Source organism: Lutjanus erythropterus, chromosome 18 (assembly GCF_056507025.1).
Source record: "Lutjanus erythropterus isolate fLutEry1 chromosome 18, fLutEry1.hap2, whole genome shotgun sequence".
Classification (NCBI taxonomy): Eukaryota; Metazoa; Chordata; class Actinopteri; order Lutjaniformes; family Lutjanidae; genus Lutjanus; species Lutjanus erythropterus.
Genome location: NC_139334.1, coordinates 24,698,852 through 24,717,358, shown reverse-complemented (window position 1 = coordinate 24,717,358; position 18,507 = coordinate 24,698,852). Strand labels below are relative to the sequence as shown.

Here is an 18,507-nt window from a genome sequence, read left to right as displayed (position 1 = left end):
TGCATGAGTACAGTGTCAATACTGATACACCAAATATAACAGAATCCAAGGGAAGTAAACAACAGATAGTAGGGCACAAGGGGTCAAGGATGCTTGTCGATCTGTTTCCATACACTTCACATTGGTTTCAGTCCAAATGAGGAGGGAGGAGATCCTTACATTTCCATTTTGACACATATTTCCCATAATTCAACACTTAGATGTATGATGTTGCACTGATTAACACAAAAAAAAGTTGAGGATATAAACAAATAATAAATGAAAATGAAACCCTGCTGTATTTAAGTGTAGTAACCATCAGATTTAGCCATACAAAGTTTTTGAAGAAAGTCAACCTCTCCTTTGCTGTAAATTTCTTTCACAATCCGCAACTTCTCCATTTTTCTTTGGGGTTCTTTAATCAATGCAAACAGAACTTGTTCAGTATCAAAATTCTTACACTACAAAGTAGGAACAAGAAAACAGAATTTCACTCATAAATGTTGTTTCTTAAAAATGATTATCTAGACAAAACCCCCTCTTTAATTCTTGATTGTCCACTTGTGGACTTTGTTTAATTGTTTTCATTACTGTTCACTTTTGTCCTGTAATTTTCCTCTTTTGTTTAATATTGCTGCTATTTGTTGCTGTGCTTTTTTGATTATATTAGAATAATATGTATTTTTAAAAGAACTGAGAAAAGAAGTAACAATAGCTGCTAAGGTTGAGCTTTGAAGGTTCAAGGTTCAGCTTTATTGTCATTAAACAATACAAGATTGTACCTGTACGGTGATGTACAGTTGTGACCCCCTCCACACACAGAAAATATATAAACAAATATTCAGATTTATTAAATTAGGATAGGATTAAACAATGAAAGAGATCAATGTATGTAAAAGTAACACTAAAGGAGAACTAAATTATATCTACAAAGATGATATACAGTTGTACAGTTGTTTAAACATGCAGATGCGTGCATAAAGAAGTGGCAAGTTCAATACAGTACTTGAGGAAATTAAGATAATTTTTAAGGTTGCTTAATAAGGAGCTTTAATGACATAGGAAACGTGTTTACACTTCCAAAGCAAGTGGGAAATAAAAAAAATGTCAGTAAAGGCAAAAGGTATTTTTTAAAATTAATATATAAATAAATGCTTGCTGTTAAAATGCGGTTTTGTTTTCTCAAAAATGATAATCCTCTGGAAGTGCCGTTAATCTAGTTTTTACTTTTCAGCAGAACAGACTTGCTCATACATGTTTGTTGTTCTCCAACCACATGACTGTTTACAGTTAAGCCCCGCCCCCGAGCCCTCTGATTGGCTGCTGCGGGAGCATTCCTATCCACCGTTTTTTTTCCCGACGTCACGTATAAATGTCCCATCGACTCCTGCTGAATATGTTTATGTAGTCACTTCACAGCTGTCTCCTTCTTCACCACAGCAAAGAAAAGGTAAGAGAAAACATGGCGTTGTCTGTTTATAATTCCGCTGAGATTTATTTTTAACATTTTAATTAGCTTTGTGGTATTCTCAGCCTTTTAAAAAGTCGTTTTTTGTTAGCGTGTTGTGCTACCAGCTAGCTAGCTATGTTCGGAGCCTGGATATCATCATCATGTGACATCCAGTCAGTCAGGTGGGGTGTTTGTGCCAGTTTTTTTTCTTACCTGTCTCTGTTTGTCGCTTCCTCACAGCCCGACAAACAACAGCCAGTTTATTATAAGAGCGAATTTAACAGGGGAAGGTTTTAACTGTCACTGTCATCCATACAGGAGTCCCACAGAAGGCGAGGACATGTCTCAGTCGGTGTTCTTCGTCCTGGTCGGCCTGAGTCTCGGGCTGGTGAGTGCTTTCCCCTCCCAGCAGCAGCAGGAAGACGGTGGGAAGAACTGGGTGCTCCTCGTAGCAGGCTCCAATGGCTGGTACAACTACAGACACCAGGTGAGGAGAGGTCTAAAACAGTTAAACTACACGAGACTGTTGCTACAGTGTCACCTTATCAAGTGCAAACTGTGTGTGACTCAGTTGTTTTCTTTGTTTTATGATAAGATCAACTTCACCCTCCTGATATACCACTTCCCATTCATAATGCATGCTCTCCTATCCCAGAGTTTTTCCAGCCTCTTAAAAATGTCCAGCTGACCTTAATGTTAATGCTCCTTTTCCGTCTCTCAGGCTGATGTATGCCATGCCTACCAGATTGTCCACAAAAATGGCATCCCAGATGAGCAGATTGTGGTGATGATGTACGACGACTTGGCACAGAACGAGGAGTGAGTTGACATTTTTTTGTTTCTCTGCAGCGAATCTATTTGACATACAGACTTACTTCCTCTTTTCCCTGAAGTGTTAAAAAACCCACCATAGTTTAGTTCTCATAGCTGATGACCTTCAGTCTTCCCCTGATAGCAAGTTAGTAGAATATGTAAATAGATGTCAGCCTCAGTTATACTGAACATTTCCTAAATGTGATATAGCACACACAAATTTTAGTTCTGTCTTCTTTTATATGTGCTGTCTCACATTTTTCTTTCATTTACTTGATACATTTATATTCAGATTTTGCAATAGTTACAAGCGGAGATGAAACAGTATGAAGATTTCACAATTACAGTGACTGAACTTATGTTCATCCGTATTTACATGCATTGCGAAAGTGTGCAGGAAAAAGTACTGATACACACTGAAATAACTTGACCAAGTCTTATACTGTAAATCTCTCAGCGATTTGAAATGGCATCATGTCCTTTGCGATTTAAATGTTTTCACTGACACAAAATAGACCCATGTTGCTGCTGCACCTGCGGCTGGGAGACTGTTCCTTACTTTGATTGATGCAGGACAATATTTTCCTCACTAATCAAATACGGTTATCACAATAATTACAATTTGAAACAGTAATCCTAATTGCCAGGAATTTTATCACAGTTTAAGCTGAAACCAGTTGTTGTTTCCTCCTGACTTCTCATAGTTGTTGACCTTCTTTCTTCCCCAGTTGAGAGTTAGAATAGTCTCAGTCACACTGAATACTGTTACTAAATGTGATATAGCACACACAAATTTCAGTTCTGTAACTCTTTCATACATGCTCTCATACATACATCTATTTCTATTCAGTTTTTGTAGAGGTTACATTACAAACAACAGTAATGTCGCCTCACCTCCTCCCACAACTTGTAGCAACAGGAAACAAAATGGAAAAAGTAATAACAACTAGATGAGTGCACTCAGTAGAGTGCAGATCTCTGCCGGGCAACCCCAGAACGATATTTAAATGTAAGCCCTTATTAATCACCAACATTTTGATTAGTAACTGTAATTTAATTACATATTATTTCTCAGTAATAATAGTAATGGATTACAATAACATTTATATTGTAATTTAATTACATGTAACAAATTACATGTAACCAGTTACATATCATACATATCAGTGGTAATAACGTGACTCAGTGCAAGCAAAGTAGAAAGCATTTTCAGTTAAAAGTATAAATATAGGATTTTAATCACTAACTATTAACATGCTGTATTACTGTTAAAGCATTCCACACTGCCATGTATGTTTTCAGGTGCAAGTTAGAGTGCTACAGTCGGTGAATATGAAAATAAGCTTTTGAAAGAGGCATATTATTATTAACCATCTGTTCAAATTAATGTCAGCGACTTCACATATTATCTGCTTATCTGTAAGAGGAGCTGAAGCGAAACTTGAGGGAAAGTTAATCTGCCATCCTCTTGATAGTTGTGGCAATTATTTGATGGTTCCTACCGAGCATCTGCCGACACCGAGTCTGATCAGAAACTTGCAGTTACATAAATGTTGATTAAATATGTGTCTGACACATCTGAAATAACAGCTGTAGCCTACGAAATCTGACAAAGCTTATTTTTCATGAGCTACTTGGTCCAGACACTCGCGGTCCCAGTTCATAAGCTTAATTATTGATAACTGATAAGTGAGAATTTAACTGGATGATTCCTGAAATTGATTTGATCCACTGGAGTTGATGGAACTACAGAAGCACTCAGTCGGTGTAACAGAGTGGAGGTTCCTCCCATCCTGGGCTCCAGGAAACTTTCTCCATTTTTATTGACCAAATGATTAATCGAGAAAATATTCACTACATGAATTGATAATGAAAATAATAATTTTTAGCCATATTTGTAAACCACAGAATAATCTCAAAGGCATGTTGGTATTTCTCATGTCGCTGAGGCATGTCGACCCTGTGCACTTCATTGTCGGTGCAGGCAGCTCCATTAACAAGCTGTTAAAGAGACGCACTGAGAAGAGTCACAAGGAACTAATTTTAGTGCCTCTTCAGGAGTTAAATTACTGACATGGTGACTGGATAGAAGAGCTGTAGTTAAAGCAGATCCTCCAGTTTCAGTCAGAATCTGGGCCACTGTTACACACTGTGACATACAGGAAGACACAGAGGGGTTTGACAGTAGTCAGTGTCCACTTCGTCCTTGGGAGTGTTGACTTTGGGTGAGTTGACTGGCCAGTTAGTGACCCAGTTGCCTGAAAGTGACTTGTATATCTAGACCAAGACTTCTTCTCATGTGGGTGTCCAGTCAGTGTTGATGGTAGATGTTGTCAGTTGCAGCCATAAATTCCTCAGTGAATGCTGTATTGACCAAGAGAGCTGTGTTTTCCTATACATAATGTAAGCTCTGCATGCAAACTATTTCCAAATAGTTAACAAGAGCTACAACTTACCGTTTTTCCTCATTTATCAATCTGTCAAATAGTTTTTCAATTACTCCCTTGCAAAAAATGCCCAATTTGACATCTTCTAATGGCTTGTTTTGTCCAACCAGGAGTCCAAAAACCAAAGTTATTCACTTTGTGATGATATCAAACACACAAAAGTAGCAAATTTTCATATTGGAGAAGATGAAACTGGTGTTTGTTTGGTATTTTTGTTTGAAAAATGACTTAAGTAAAAGGCCCTGTGGAAACTATAAAGTATTCACATTGATTAAAAAATGACTTAAACCACCTAATGGATAATCAAAATAGTTGGTTTTTAATTTAATAATCAGTAACATTAATAATTAATTAATCATTGCAGCTCTAATACTGTATATATGGTACTAGGGCTGCATTCACTGATTACTTCTGTTATTATCAATTAATCTCATGATCATTTTCTCAGGTAATTGAAGTTGTTTGGTCCATAACATGGTGAAAAATGCTAATCAGAGCTTCTTAAAGTCCAAGATGACGTCCTCAAATGTCCTGTTTTATCCACAACCCAAAGATATTCAGTTAATTTTCAGAGAGGAGTAAAGAAACCAAAAAATATTCACATTGTAGCAGCTGCAGCAGAATTTTGACATTTTATTCTTGGAAAAAAAAAATCAGACTGATTAATCAATTATCGAAATAGTTGGTGAGTCATTTAATAGTTGAAAATTAATAGATTAATTAACTAATTGTTGTAGCTCTGTACTAATATCTTTTTAGATGGGAAGCTGTGTGTGAGTGCACAGATAACGGATTATGTCAGTTGCAGGTTAATTTGATAGTTAAATCAGCAGCAACAGCTGTATTTTCCTCAGCTTATCGTTGCTTTTTATTAACCGTCACTTAAGCGTCCACATATATCAAACAACTCCACAAAATGTAGGTCAAGTTCTAGAGGAAAGTTATGCAACATTGATTGTTTTATATCCATATCATATCCTTCTTCGTGTATTAGATTTGTGGTTAATAACTAACCTGTATTTAAAATGATGCAGGGGTTTGCATGATAATCCATACGGACAAATCAATGGACACTTTTACTAATCGCAGAGGTGTTTTCACTAAAATGTTTTTATTGATTTGATACAAAAATATGTAAAAAATTAGTGAAAACCGTCTGTCATCGTTTCTTAAAGTCCAAGGTGACGTCTCGACATGTCTTGTTTTGTCTGACTAACAGTCAGAAACTCAAACACTTTCTGTTTACAGTCGCACGAGACAAACAAAAGTTTCAGCTCAGAGTCACTGCAACAGTGCAGTTTCCCGCAGATCAGAGTCCTTGTTGTTATCGAGAGTTACAGAAAGCAATTCTGCAGTGAAAGGGGAAAAACCTGAAGTTCTGCAGAGCACCTGATCAGTGAATCATTCATCTGCTTTGCTGTCATCAGGACGGACTGCTTTTTCAGCCATTTCCACTTCCTTCTATAAATCTGAATCATATTTGCGTTTCCAGAAACCCCACCCCTGGGATATTGATCAACAGGCCGAATGGTACAGACGTGTACCAGGGGGTTCCTAAAGACTACATCGGGGATGTGAGTGAGCCTCAGTGCAAATATTTGTTCAAGTGTCCAAATCATCGCTCCTGATAAGTGATTTTCTGCGTTCTAAACAGATTGTTTGAAGATACTTTGATGTTTAAAACAAACTATTTGATATGTTATCGCATGTTTTTCTGCAGGATGTGACCCCAGAAAACTTTTTGGCTGTGCTGAAGGGCGACACCTCAAAAGTCAAAGGTGGCACTGGAAAAGTGATCAAGAGGCAAGTTGTGAAATAAAACGCAAAGATGGAGAAGTGAATCCCGTGAAGAGATGACACCAGCATAAAGTCTGATTCATCAAGATTATTTACTCACTTTGCTTTCTTTGTCTTGGCAGCGGCCCCAACGACCGCGTGTTTGTCTACTTCACTGACCACGGGGCGCCTGGTATTCTGGCCTTTCCTAATGATGATGTGAGCACTTTTTTTTTTACTTCCTGCTCTAGCTAAAGTTAACTCGTGAGCTTACTGTGCCAAAGATTACCAAACAAACTGGTTTTCAACACTAAACAGTAAACCAGGAACTAACCACTCTTATGTTGCTCAACTTGTTGCATCAGATAATGATCGCCGTCCAGAACGATCATATGTCTTTTCACATGATTTTATCATACGTTTGGAAAGATAACAGACAAACGTTGACATTTGTGGCCCCTTGAGAATAAACAATGCAGACTTTTTGGTTTTGAATATAATGCCTCAAGAGTTACTGGATGGGTTGTCGTGAAATTCAGTGCAACAATTAATGGCATTCCTTCTTTGCGTTTAGAACTAATTTAATACAACTGGGCTCATTGAATCCACAAAAGTCTCAGCTTTCCAGTCAGACACAATTTATGATACTCCAACACTGTTTATTAACATATGACAACTACTTACTGTAAATATGTAAATGTGTGATGATGTTCATTCCCATAGTAGCCGTTTCATTCATCATTTTTGGGAACTTGATCTCTCGGTTTAAAATGACCTATTGTGACCTCAAAGATCATCACAACCTCGTGAAACTTCACAACCACAAACAAGAGGCCTGAGCTACTCACAGGATTACTTTTTTTTTTTTTTTTAGTATATTGACAATCAGCGACTTTAAAGAACAGAGGTGGTCACCATCCTATTGCTTAAAAATACAATTCATACAGAAATCTCCACAAAAGTTTTTGATACTGTATCACAGCATGAATTCTTCTCAGGTGTTCCTCAAGGTCTCTGTGTCTTAATGTGGTATTTTAGAGGGTTTTTTGATCATTTTCATTCATTCTCGAGCTGTCAGAAGTGGTAAAATTGTGCACTAAAGCTGTGTAATAAATGGTATCAACCAATAAATCGCTGTAACAACTTATAGGACATGTTAGAGCATGGGAGTGTACATCATATACTTAAAATCTAATGTTCTAAGCCCCTATAAAAAGACAAAAATGGGTCTATGGTAGGGAGAGAAGGAGTTGAAGAAGTTAAGAATAAGTACAGAAGACTGTCATTATGACCATATATTTAATGCCAGCTTTTTATGCTCAGTACTACAGACATATTTCACTTGGTACTCAAAAGTTTTAAAGCCCAAATCAAACATTGCCAGTTGTTCACCTGCCAAATTACTGAGCAAAGAGACACAACTGCAAAAGTATGTTGTTGTTGTTTTTTTATTATGTGTATGTGTCTGTATATACAGCACGTTCCACCACAGTTAACATGGTGGTTTATCTACTTTGAAACTCTTAAATTAAAAATATTTTTGTCCTTTGTCTCCGTTTCTCTGCAGCTCGCTGTTAAAGACCTCCAAGAAACCATTAAATACATGTATGACAATAAGAAATACAAAAAGGTACGTAGCAGCGTCCTGCTATTTTGTTGTTTTTTTTTAGTACATGGGGATTTTATCACCGACCTACATCCCATGGGACGCGTGTACAGTCAGCTGTAACGGTGATATAACTGTGCTGGAAGATCAGGTCATGACATCCTTCCTCCCCCCTCACACATCCACAGATGGTGTTCTACATCGAGGCCTGCGAGTCCGGGTCGATGATGAACCACCTGCCTGCTAACATTGACGGTGAGTTGAACTTAACCTCATCAGAATCACTTTCCAGTAAAACCAAGAGATAAAGAAGCTGCAGTGATCAATAGAAAGTGTTGATCGATGGACTATTGACAAAATGACTTTTGCTTGTGACCATGAGACTTAACCTACATTTGATGGTGAATTAAAACAACAACTAACAAGCAAAACTCTGTAATAAACTCGTGATTTTTCTTTTTTTTTTGCTTTTATCTTTAACTTTTACATCCTTTGTCATATCTAGAAGACTAGACTGAGATCAGCGCTGTGGTTTGTGGACTTGTTTTTGACTCTCTGTCCTTTGTTGTGTCTTGTCAAACACCGCAGGTCAGCATTATGGCTTGTGGTAATTGTTTAGCTCCATCACTCTGTCATGTGCTTGTCCTCATGTGATAAACATAACAGGACCTGCGCAGGACATGGATCAGGGTTCTGGTTTTATTATGTTAAACCAGAGTTTTTATATGCTTCCCCTCTGTGGTCTAAATAACTTTGACAGATGTCAAAAGGACAAAAGCAGCAGTTTATTTCCCGTAACATGTTCACTCTTCAATTTGCATTTACTTCTGAGTGAGTTCTCAAACTGTAGAGCTTCATTTGTTGTCCATGAAATGTTTCTGAGGCTGTCAAGCAGACATTCTTACTGGAAAATTCACAACATAACTTGAGAATAGATATATCCTTTATATTGTCCCCAATGGTGTAAATTCAACTGCTGAACTTAGACTCATAGTGACACACAACACCAGCAAAGAGAATACATTAAAGAGTACACAGAAATACAAAAATACAATACAGATGGTACAGAAACACAAACAAATACACGCCCTGAAGCATTAATCAGTTTGTGCTTTTGTACTTCGGTACAGCTGCCTGTGTTTATTCTTTTTTAATTCTGTTTTTTACACTCTATTTTTTCAAAATGTGACGTATCATTGTGACATGTAAGCAAGGCGAATAGCACAGAATGGAATAAGGAAAATGGGTAGAAAGAATATTGATAAAGTCACAAACCCTAAAGGAGAATGTCAATATTATTTAGAAAATAATAAAAGGTGACTAAATGCATATATTTAGACACAGTTCATATTATTCACAGAAGCACTGACGGCAGCAGCTCATACCAAGGGTAAATAAGTGTGGGTTGGATCACAGAGGATTCTCTCTTAAGTACACAGTGGTCAGAGAGATACTGAAGATTATAATGATCCATGAGTCGATAACTTTGCTTTTGATGATGCAGCAACCCTGCAGTCAGTCATTCCATACCCGATTACAAACAGCCTGATGAAACAAAAACGGAACTGAGAATATTTCTGTGTTTTTTAGTGTACGCCACCACGGCAGCCAACCCTCACGAGTCCTCGTACGCCTGCTACTATGACGAGAAGAGGGACACATACCTGGGAGACTGGTACAGCGTGAACTGGATGGAGGACTCTGATGTGGTGGGTGGCGTTTCCCCTGCTGTATTTGAATCACAGTATTTTTTTTCACGCGCAGTTTTGAAGAAAAATGATTTTGTATGATATTCAACATGAATTATAATTTAGTTATTAAATTAATTAGAATCTTTGCTTCCATACAAACTGACTGCCTGCAGGACTAAAACAAAAAAACCCTCTTCTGACTGATTTCAGGTGTTTGCAGCTTTTAATGCCTCAGTTGTTTCAACCACTGAAACTCTTTTTCTATTGCATGCAAAGATACAACACTGAGACATTTTAACTCACTTAAAGAAAGAAAGTAAGCAATTTAAATGAGTGAGAAATTCCTTTTCCTTTAGAAAATTAGCTCTTTCTTGTTACCTGTATTTTCATTTAATGCTAATTTTACCACTCAGTTTATGACTGATGTTAGTACAGTACAATAGCAGCTCAGATGATATGAAGTCCTTTGAAGATGTATTATCTGCTCCAATATCTGATGTGAAAAATGAAAAAGGCAGGAACAGGAAAAGGAAGTGGTGAACGTTTCCAACAGCAGCAACGGTGGTTTGTTTTTAACCAGCAGAATAAGAACTCTGTGTAGTCTGCATATGTAATGATAACACCTGTAGACCTGTAATGTACAGTATAACCATCCCACAACAGAAAACAAATAAGTACCACACACTTTTTAAATCAGTGATTTCTGAAAAAAAAAACATATTTTATATGAATGTATAATCATTTTGCTGCTTATTTTTGGAAACCTGTTTGTGATGTGTTTTTTTTTTTGTCTCATGTGTGCTTGCAGGAGGATCTGACAAAGGAAACTTTGCTGAAGCAGTTCAAGATCGTGAAGAGCCACACAAACACCAGCCACGTCCAGCAGTACGGAAACAAGGTGAGAGACGGACTGCAAGAACACCGCTCAGGAGGAAAAATGTCAAGTCGTATTTAGGGTCTCTGCAGGTCAAAAATCCAGTCTGGGCCTTAAAATGCCTTAACAGGTCTTAAATGCAATTTTAACAGGCCCCGTTTATGGGGAGGCATTGGGTTTTATACGCCCCCCCAAATTTGAAGTTTGGGGTGCAGAAACCCTCCAATAATGTACATGTAAAATTGCTTTAGACTGATCAATTCGTTCATTTTAAAGGACCACAAAAAAAGTTGTGTGTTTTGTTGGTCTTATGTGTTACCGGCCGAGCGTTTTAATTAGTTGTTTAACAAGCAGAAAGCGCCATGAATTCAAACACTTCTGACCGTTAATGCACTTAATACAGTAACTTCTACCATCTGATTCAGACACACAGCACAATGTCTGCCACCAGCTTTGTGTGCAAATCCTTCAGACTATTTAACAATGAAGATGCAAATCGTGTGCTGCCGCTGGAGGGATAAAAAGAGCTGGACTGAGGTTTGCTGTGACAACTGGAATCTCAGGCAAAATTTCCAAGTGAAAGCTCAAAGCATGCAGGAGTATTAAATTTATACTTAAATACTTCAGGTGGGAAATACTGCAGCAGCATATGAAGCGTCCCTCTCTGAAGAAAGACGTCTCACACCAAATGAGTGAGAGCTTTTTTTCTTTTAGAGTTTTGCCGAATCATTAACTTTATTAAGCCTGTTCCAATGAACACTGCATCGTTCAGGGTGGGGGCAATAATCTGTCTCGCTCAATATCATGACTTTGAAAACACCAGATGACTTGTTCTGATCAATTTCGTGGTCAAGGTCAAGCTGCATGCAGCGTGTGCATTCTATATTATGTTCATTATAATGTTGATTAATGTTTAAATGGTGTTTTTTTTGCCTCGCTAATTATTAACATCACCAGATAAGACACTGAAGCACTCAAGTTTGGAAGCCACATACATCGGGATAGTGAGCCTCTGTTCCCAGGATAGAAAATGTGTCATTTTCAGGAAAAATATTAATCCCTTCTCCTTACTACAGCGCACCATCTAACACTGCATAGGCCGTCATCTTGACATGTGATGTCTCCTCCTGTCAGAAAAATTTGCTTCTTCTAGAACTAGACGTTAAAATTGTTGCTGTCAGTGCTACTTTCATCTAGGTAAGTGCAAGTTCAGCAAGATTTGGCTCAAGAGCTGCACATTTAGTGCTCGGTTGAAGCCTGTTGAGAATAAATTTGAGGCCTGATGCAATTTGTGCAAAAACGAAAAACCACTCAAATCAGGAACTTTGGGTATAAACGCATTAGAGTCCCATGGGAAGTCAGCCAAACATAAAACTGTGGGAACGACACTTTGTCTTATTCTTCATACTTCATTGATAATTAGTAATGGGTCTTCAAGTGGCATTTGTGATGGTCATAAAAGGTTTTAAAAAGTCTTGTTGAGACCTGCAGAAACCCTGAATTACCCATCATGAGCCAAATACTTGTGATTTTCACTTCTTTTGCTGGTGAGTTTTATCTCTTGATAGCTTGATAGCATATTAGTGATGTGGAGGAGGGGGACTCTACAGGAGAAAAAAATGTTTGTTTCCTGCCATTATTTTGATACTTACCTCGAGTTTCTGACTTTCTCAACAGACTATAGCCCACATGAAGGTTATGGCGTTCCAGGGTAGCCCCAAGGCAAACAACCCAGCTCCTCCAATGAAATTGCCACCAGTTATAGATCTGGATTTGACCCCGAGCCCCGACGTTCCTCTGGCCATCCTCAAGAGGAAGATGATGGCCTCCAATGACATCAGAGTCGCCAGGGGGATGCTGATGGAAATCAACGCCCACCTCAAGGTAAAGACCGATGAAGCCCTCTGGTGTTTTAGATTTGACTCCACAAATTGAGCCGTGACAGTTCGCATGTTCTGGATTTCAGTGTGTGAACATATTTGTGTGTGTTCAGGTCAGGGAGATGCTGGCTGACACCATGCGCCAAGTGGTCGAGAAGGTGACCGGCAACAGTTTGAAGGCCGAGGAGATTCTGAACGAGAGAGCTGAACTCTCCCAGCACCAATGCTACATGGCTGCAGTGAACCACTACAAACACAACTGCTTCAACTGGCACAAAACCGAGGTAGAATCCCATCTGCACATTTAAAACCGAAAACCGGGGCCTTCCTGTCCACGTGTAGAGAGTGTCGGGGTTTTCATACACAATGGTTGATTAGTCACACTTTTGGCAGGAATCATCTGTCACTAATAGTTGAAACTTACTCACATGTCAAGAGTCTAGTTCTGCTTCAAAAGAGGAAACACCAGATCTGTTTCACATGCTATTCATCAGCAGGTATTAGTCTTACATTGAGCTGACTCTAATCCACAGAGACTGACAGAACGCGGCAAGTGCAGAATGAGCTTCATTTCATACATATTGACTCAATAAAAAACTACATTCTCAAGTGTTAAGCCCTACACATTAGTATCACCGCATATTAGGGCCAATGGGACGGAAAAAATGGACACAGAGGAGGGAGGTGATTTTCTTAGATTAATGTGGTAAATTTATGAGAAGAAAAACTTTGCAAGGTTTTGATTCAACCAACATATTAAAAAACTAAACCCTTGAGTAAATTATTGTTATGCTTGTTATTATCATTATTATTATTATACATTATATACAAACTATAACTCTAAGTCAAAAAGTTTGCGGACTTTGCTCCTTACATATGAGAAGTTAATGCTACAAATCTGTTTGTAAGAAAATGTTCTTGCATGCAGCCCATTGTGACCCTGGATGATCATGTGACTTAAGACAGAGATGCAGGGATTCTTGGGTACTTTCATGCAGCTTCATTCATTCAAGAAAAAAAAACATTCCCTTCCCCTGAAAATATTTTCTGGAACTGTCTGACATTTTGATTTCCACAAATACAACAGGGGAAAATAAACGGTGATCATTTCTGTAACGTGTTGGCGTCACAGACTGCGGGGACATTTCTGACATTGTGTGTGGCGTCCTGTTGTTTTTCAGTATGAATACGCTCTGAGACATCTGTACGCTCTGGTGAACCTGTGTGAGAGAGGGTACTCAGCTGACAGGTACGTATGCTCTACTTCCTTCTTCATAAACCACTTTTTTGACTTTCCTTTTTCTGTCAACTCTGGTTTTGTGGCTTTGATTCTTATTTCATAGTGGGCCCAAAACGTGGTCTCTTTTGTGACGTGTCTTTACTACTGTACATACGTAGATATCAGTTTGTCTTGACTGCAAAAACACTTCCTAAAATTTTCTGTAGAGGCGATAGTAGTTAAATTGTTCATTTATTTATTTGTCCGTTGTCCAACAACACCTTTTTTTAGATACATTAACTAAACCTTGCAGCACCCAGGAAATAAGTGAACCTTTTTTTTAACCTGTAGTTTATGCACACAAAGACTAAGATGTAGTGAGCAAAGACGATTGATTTAATATTCCATAACTCTGACCAAATCAAATTGAACTGACATCACTGTGACAACAAAAGCAAAGAACAGTTTTGAGTTCTGTTCATTGTTTTTTTTTGTAGTTAAGTTCATTGAAACGCTTCACAAACACTCGTCGGCTTTTGCAGAGCATTTTGCCATTTATTGCAAATTAAATGGTTTGACAAAATCTTGCAAATCAGACACTATTATACCTCATATTTATCATCTATAATTTCATTATCAGAACAAGAAGGGCATTCAGAGGGCAGACCTGTGCCAAGGCACAATGTTAACAAAACTGAAAAATAATTTTTGCATCCACCCTGTGATCCCCTCGCTGGTGGCTCCCTGTGACTCTGAGAAATAAAAAAAATACATGGAAATGAATAACATTTTAATGTTTAGGTATCAGTTTTGTAGCCCTAAATGATTCTTACATTCTCCAACTGTAAAAATGTGCAGCCTATACACTGAATAGTAAAAAAATGTTTTAATATTTTGGCAACTAAAATATGTACCACAGTTTGTGTCTATTGCTCGGCGCCTTTTCTCCAAAATTTCACCAGTGGTTAGTCTCAAGTCTCTCAAAAGAAAATAGAGAATGTAATAGTTGCAGCTCCAGACAGATTTTTTGCACTTTTGGGGGCTGAAAATGTTCCTTTTTTTAGAGTAGTAGAGTTTTTTTTAGAGGCTGGTGACCCCCTGCTCTAGTACAATGTAGCTCCAGTTAAATTAATATAAAGTTCTGAGGCAGTATTCCCTGTTTGCTTGGTCAATTGACTGTATTTTGTTGTTTGCCTCTGCAGCATCCTGCTCGCTATGGACTCAGTGTGTCATTTCAGCAAGTAAAAAGGATTTCTGCAAATCCACGAAAGCCTCAAATCAAAATGCTTCTTCTGTGTGGAAATGCCTGAGGGGATGGAGCTTCTCTTTGCACTGCTTAGGAATCAATCTGATGTGGAGTTGACGTTATTGTTTTATCAACACACTAACACTTCTGTTTTTTGTTTTGTTTTGTTTTTTCTTTTTTTTTAAGTTGTATCGTTTTTATGATTTTATTGAGAATTTTTAAACTTGTTGTATGATGAGTTGCACTATTGCTGTGAACCGTTCTGGGATGATATTTTACTCCTGATTGTTTTTAGAACCATAGGATAGACAATTATAATATGGAAATTTGTTTTTCTCTCAGCTTTATGTGTGGTACAGACGATCATGCATGAATGATTGACATGTAAAGGACATACCACTAAAAACTGAATGTTTGTTCAACTTCAAGAGACTTTGCTGTCACACTGGGATCTTGAAATAAATCTAAAAGACCAAAACAACTAAAAATGACTCATGTGAAACATTTTTTATGTTTTTACCTCTGTGAATACTCACCACGTTTTTACTGTTCTTCACTATTTCACATGGTAGTATTCTTAACACATTAACAGAAGGTAGTTTGCAGAAGAGGATCTGTCCGGATAATTCTATTTAAGCTTATTTTCCTGTGATCAGAAACCCTTTTTAAGTGTCCACTCCTCTGCCCGACAGACAGTTAGACCAACATACATCCTCTTAAACTGTGAACTACTGTCAGATTTCTGGGGATTTGTCCTCCCTGTGAGCTTCTTTTAACACCTGATACATTTTACAGGATATTACTTTTCAGCATTTTTAGTGCTTGATGCAGCTAGAAATACCCTCTTCTTCTATAATATAATGCATCAAGTACATCTGTACACAAAAAGAAAACAAACTATACTCCAGGCATTACTTCAAATGACAGACAAGATTAAAAATGTTTCATTAAACGTATGTTTGTTTTAAAGGTGTTTACCTAATCAGCACTTGACAGAAAGTAAAGCAGAGGTTGATGGGAATACTAGTTTTGCAGGTACTGAACCTACAACAGTGTTGGGGCCACATTAAGGGAAAAAGTATGAGGAAGGTTTTTTATTTTTGCGTAAAGATAAAATGTAGAGAATAAACTTTTCAGTGTCAGTGCCAAGCATTTGCATTTTGAGAATGAAGTCAAAATATTGAGTTAAGTAGAGATGCCATGTTGAAATGGTGTTGCAACTTTCTTCTCAACATTTTGACTTGATTCTCAAAATGCAAAATATAAAGAAATCTCCCTCCTCTGATTTATTTTTTCTTATGCCTGCCACTGATACTGAAAGACTGGCAAAATCAGAAATAAATAAATGGTATCTGGACTGCACTTTATTCGTCTTACAACCACTCAAATACACACAACAAACGCCACATTCACCCATTCATACACTGGCAGTGATACCTTTGGGGGCAATTTGAGGTTCCGTATCTTGCCCAAGGATACTTCAACATGCAGATTTTACTTCTACTGAATTAATATTCCATTAAATGCACCAAAAATAATATTAGAAATAAAATTAAGCATTTATTTATTTCTGAAATGTGGCATAAATTATATTTTGGTTTTAATTTGCTTCTATGATTATTTACCCTTTTATTAACGCCCCTATTCATTTACCTTGTTATCAAGTAATTTTCCATTTTACAGATTCATTTCTTAATTTTTATTTTGGTTTCTTTATTATTTTTCATGAGCATTAACCCTCATTTATTTCCCCAAACTTTATGGCAATCCAAAAAATGTATGTTGTGCTATGTCACTGCACTCAGTGACTCAATCCACCACTTTGGTCCACTTTCCTCTAGCGCCACCATGAGGTTCACATTTAAAATATACCAGAACAGGATTAACAAAATGTCAATCAGTCAAATGTTTTTTTTTATTATTATTATTTCAAGTATCATTTATGTCCAGACACTTGCAAAACTATTGACATTCCCAGCTGTATATTGTGATTAATTCTTGTGCCTCTAATTTGGCTGACTGGCATTAGGACATGTTGACTGACAGCATCACACACATCAAGTAACAAACTCTGCACTGAAAAATAACAGGACACATGAAATAATGAAATTGTGACATCTAGTGGCGACATGTTGACCTACATCTTTTTTAGACGGTATGAAGCTGTATATATTTGTGTGGAGGTTATTTTTTTGGTCTTTGGCTTTTATTTTTTACTGACTGTTTTATTCTACTCCTATATTTGTTATCTGGTTTTAATTTAATTATTTTACGTGTCTATCTTTTAAAGTTTGTCTATGGAAATATGTATAGACACACACTATGATCACAAAAAATTGTGTCAGGGTGGTTAAATAACAGGACATGTATCCACGACATGTAATGACACCATAAGGATTTTTTTTTTAAATGGCCAACAACATATATACAAGTCAGGTGTTACTGTAAATAGTAGACAAATACAAATAGTACAAATAGTGCAAAGACATAGCCAACATATGGAATGGAAATACATGAAGAAAGCGATTATGTATAGTATATGAGTGTATGTATGTCTATATACCTTACAAAAATAGATTTAAATTACTCTCAAATGCACAGATTGTGGACTTTTTTAAAAAGATTTATTTTATAACAAGATGATTTTAAAAATAACAGATACAAATCCGAGTGTTTTTGTATGCTTGGAGCAGGATGTTTAAGTGTTAAAGTGATTAATTACAATAGTTTGAGTTTTTATGATTAGATGAGATAATTAATTTTTAGTTACTGGCATGAATTTCGCTCGGAATTTGATCCCACGGCTGACCGGGCTGTTATGGGTCGTATCTACAAGGGAACTCCAGACCTCGCGATCTCGCGAGAGTGATCATTTTAATCCTGACCATGATCTTTCCCAAACTTTAACCGGGTGTTTTTGTGCCTAACCCAAAGAAAAGCTTAAATACAGAAAACGAAATAATTATTTTGTACAATGTGAATTATTAAGAAAATATCGTGTAAGTCTCGCGAGAGTTTCGCAAATTAAGGGCTCCCTTCTACACATGACAGCTGTTATGGTTGAGATGGTCTCCCTGGCAGGATGGTCCCCCCACTCCGCAGCTAGTTTCTCTTTAGCATTACTGACTGGTCTTTTGAAGTAGTATTAACTTTATTTGTTCAACAAACCAGTTAACACAGCATTTTAAGCATTTTATTTTATTTCACGCAGTCATACAAAGCTGTGTACGGTTATGCAGGAAAACCACTGTTTTAGATCATAATGGTATTTTTTGGTGTGTCATTAGCAGATAAAAAAATTGGACCTGATGACCAATGTTTAAATTATTCTTGCCCTTTTTTTTTAATTCACAAAGCTAGATTTATTAAAACCCCACCCATCTCATTTGGCTAGTATAATGAAATTCAGCTTTGGATCAGTTCCCTTAAATTAATATATTCCAAATGTGCCAAAGACCTCTATAAACTAAATGGAAATTAATGAATGTTTTTAAAACAATTGCTTAATCAACCCTTATTTATGATT

General features: G+C 37.2%; 1 protein-coding gene across 1 annotated transcript; it reads left to right on the top strand.

Moving 5' to 3' along the window:
* Positions 1-1,276: 1,276 nt before the first annotated feature.
* Positions 1,277-15,469, top strand: lgmn (legumain). The gene is made up of 14 exons (XM_084742433.1): positions 1,277-1,429; positions 1,748-1,916; positions 2,151-2,248; positions 6,182-6,263; positions 6,410-6,492; positions 6,609-6,684; positions 8,033-8,095; positions 8,260-8,326; positions 9,662-9,780; positions 10,571-10,660; positions 12,314-12,520; positions 12,630-12,800; positions 13,698-13,765; positions 14,938-15,469. The coding sequence occupies exons 2-14, from the start codon at positions 1,770-1,772 to the stop codon at positions 14,978-14,980; spliced, it is 1,314 nt and encodes a 437-aa protein (XP_084598559.1). The 5' UTR covers positions 1,277-1,429; positions 1,748-1,769; the 3' UTR covers positions 14,981-15,469.
* Positions 15,470-18,507: the final 3,038 nt, after the last annotated feature.

Excerpts from the sequence above, each read along its gene's own strand:
- lgmn (XM_084742433.1), top strand. The coding sequence starts at position 1,770 with ATGTCTCAGTCGGTGTTCTTCGTCCTGGTCGGCCTGAGTCTCGGGCTG. Across the intron at positions 1,917-2,150 it reads GGTACAACTACAGACACCAG|GCTGATGTATGCCATGCCTA; the intron begins GTGAGGAGAGGT and ends TCCGTCTCTCAG. Across the intron at positions 6,685-8,032 it reads TGGCCTTTCCTAATGATGAT|CTCGCTGTTAAAGACCTCCA; the intron begins GTGAGCACTTTT and ends GTTTCTCTGCAG.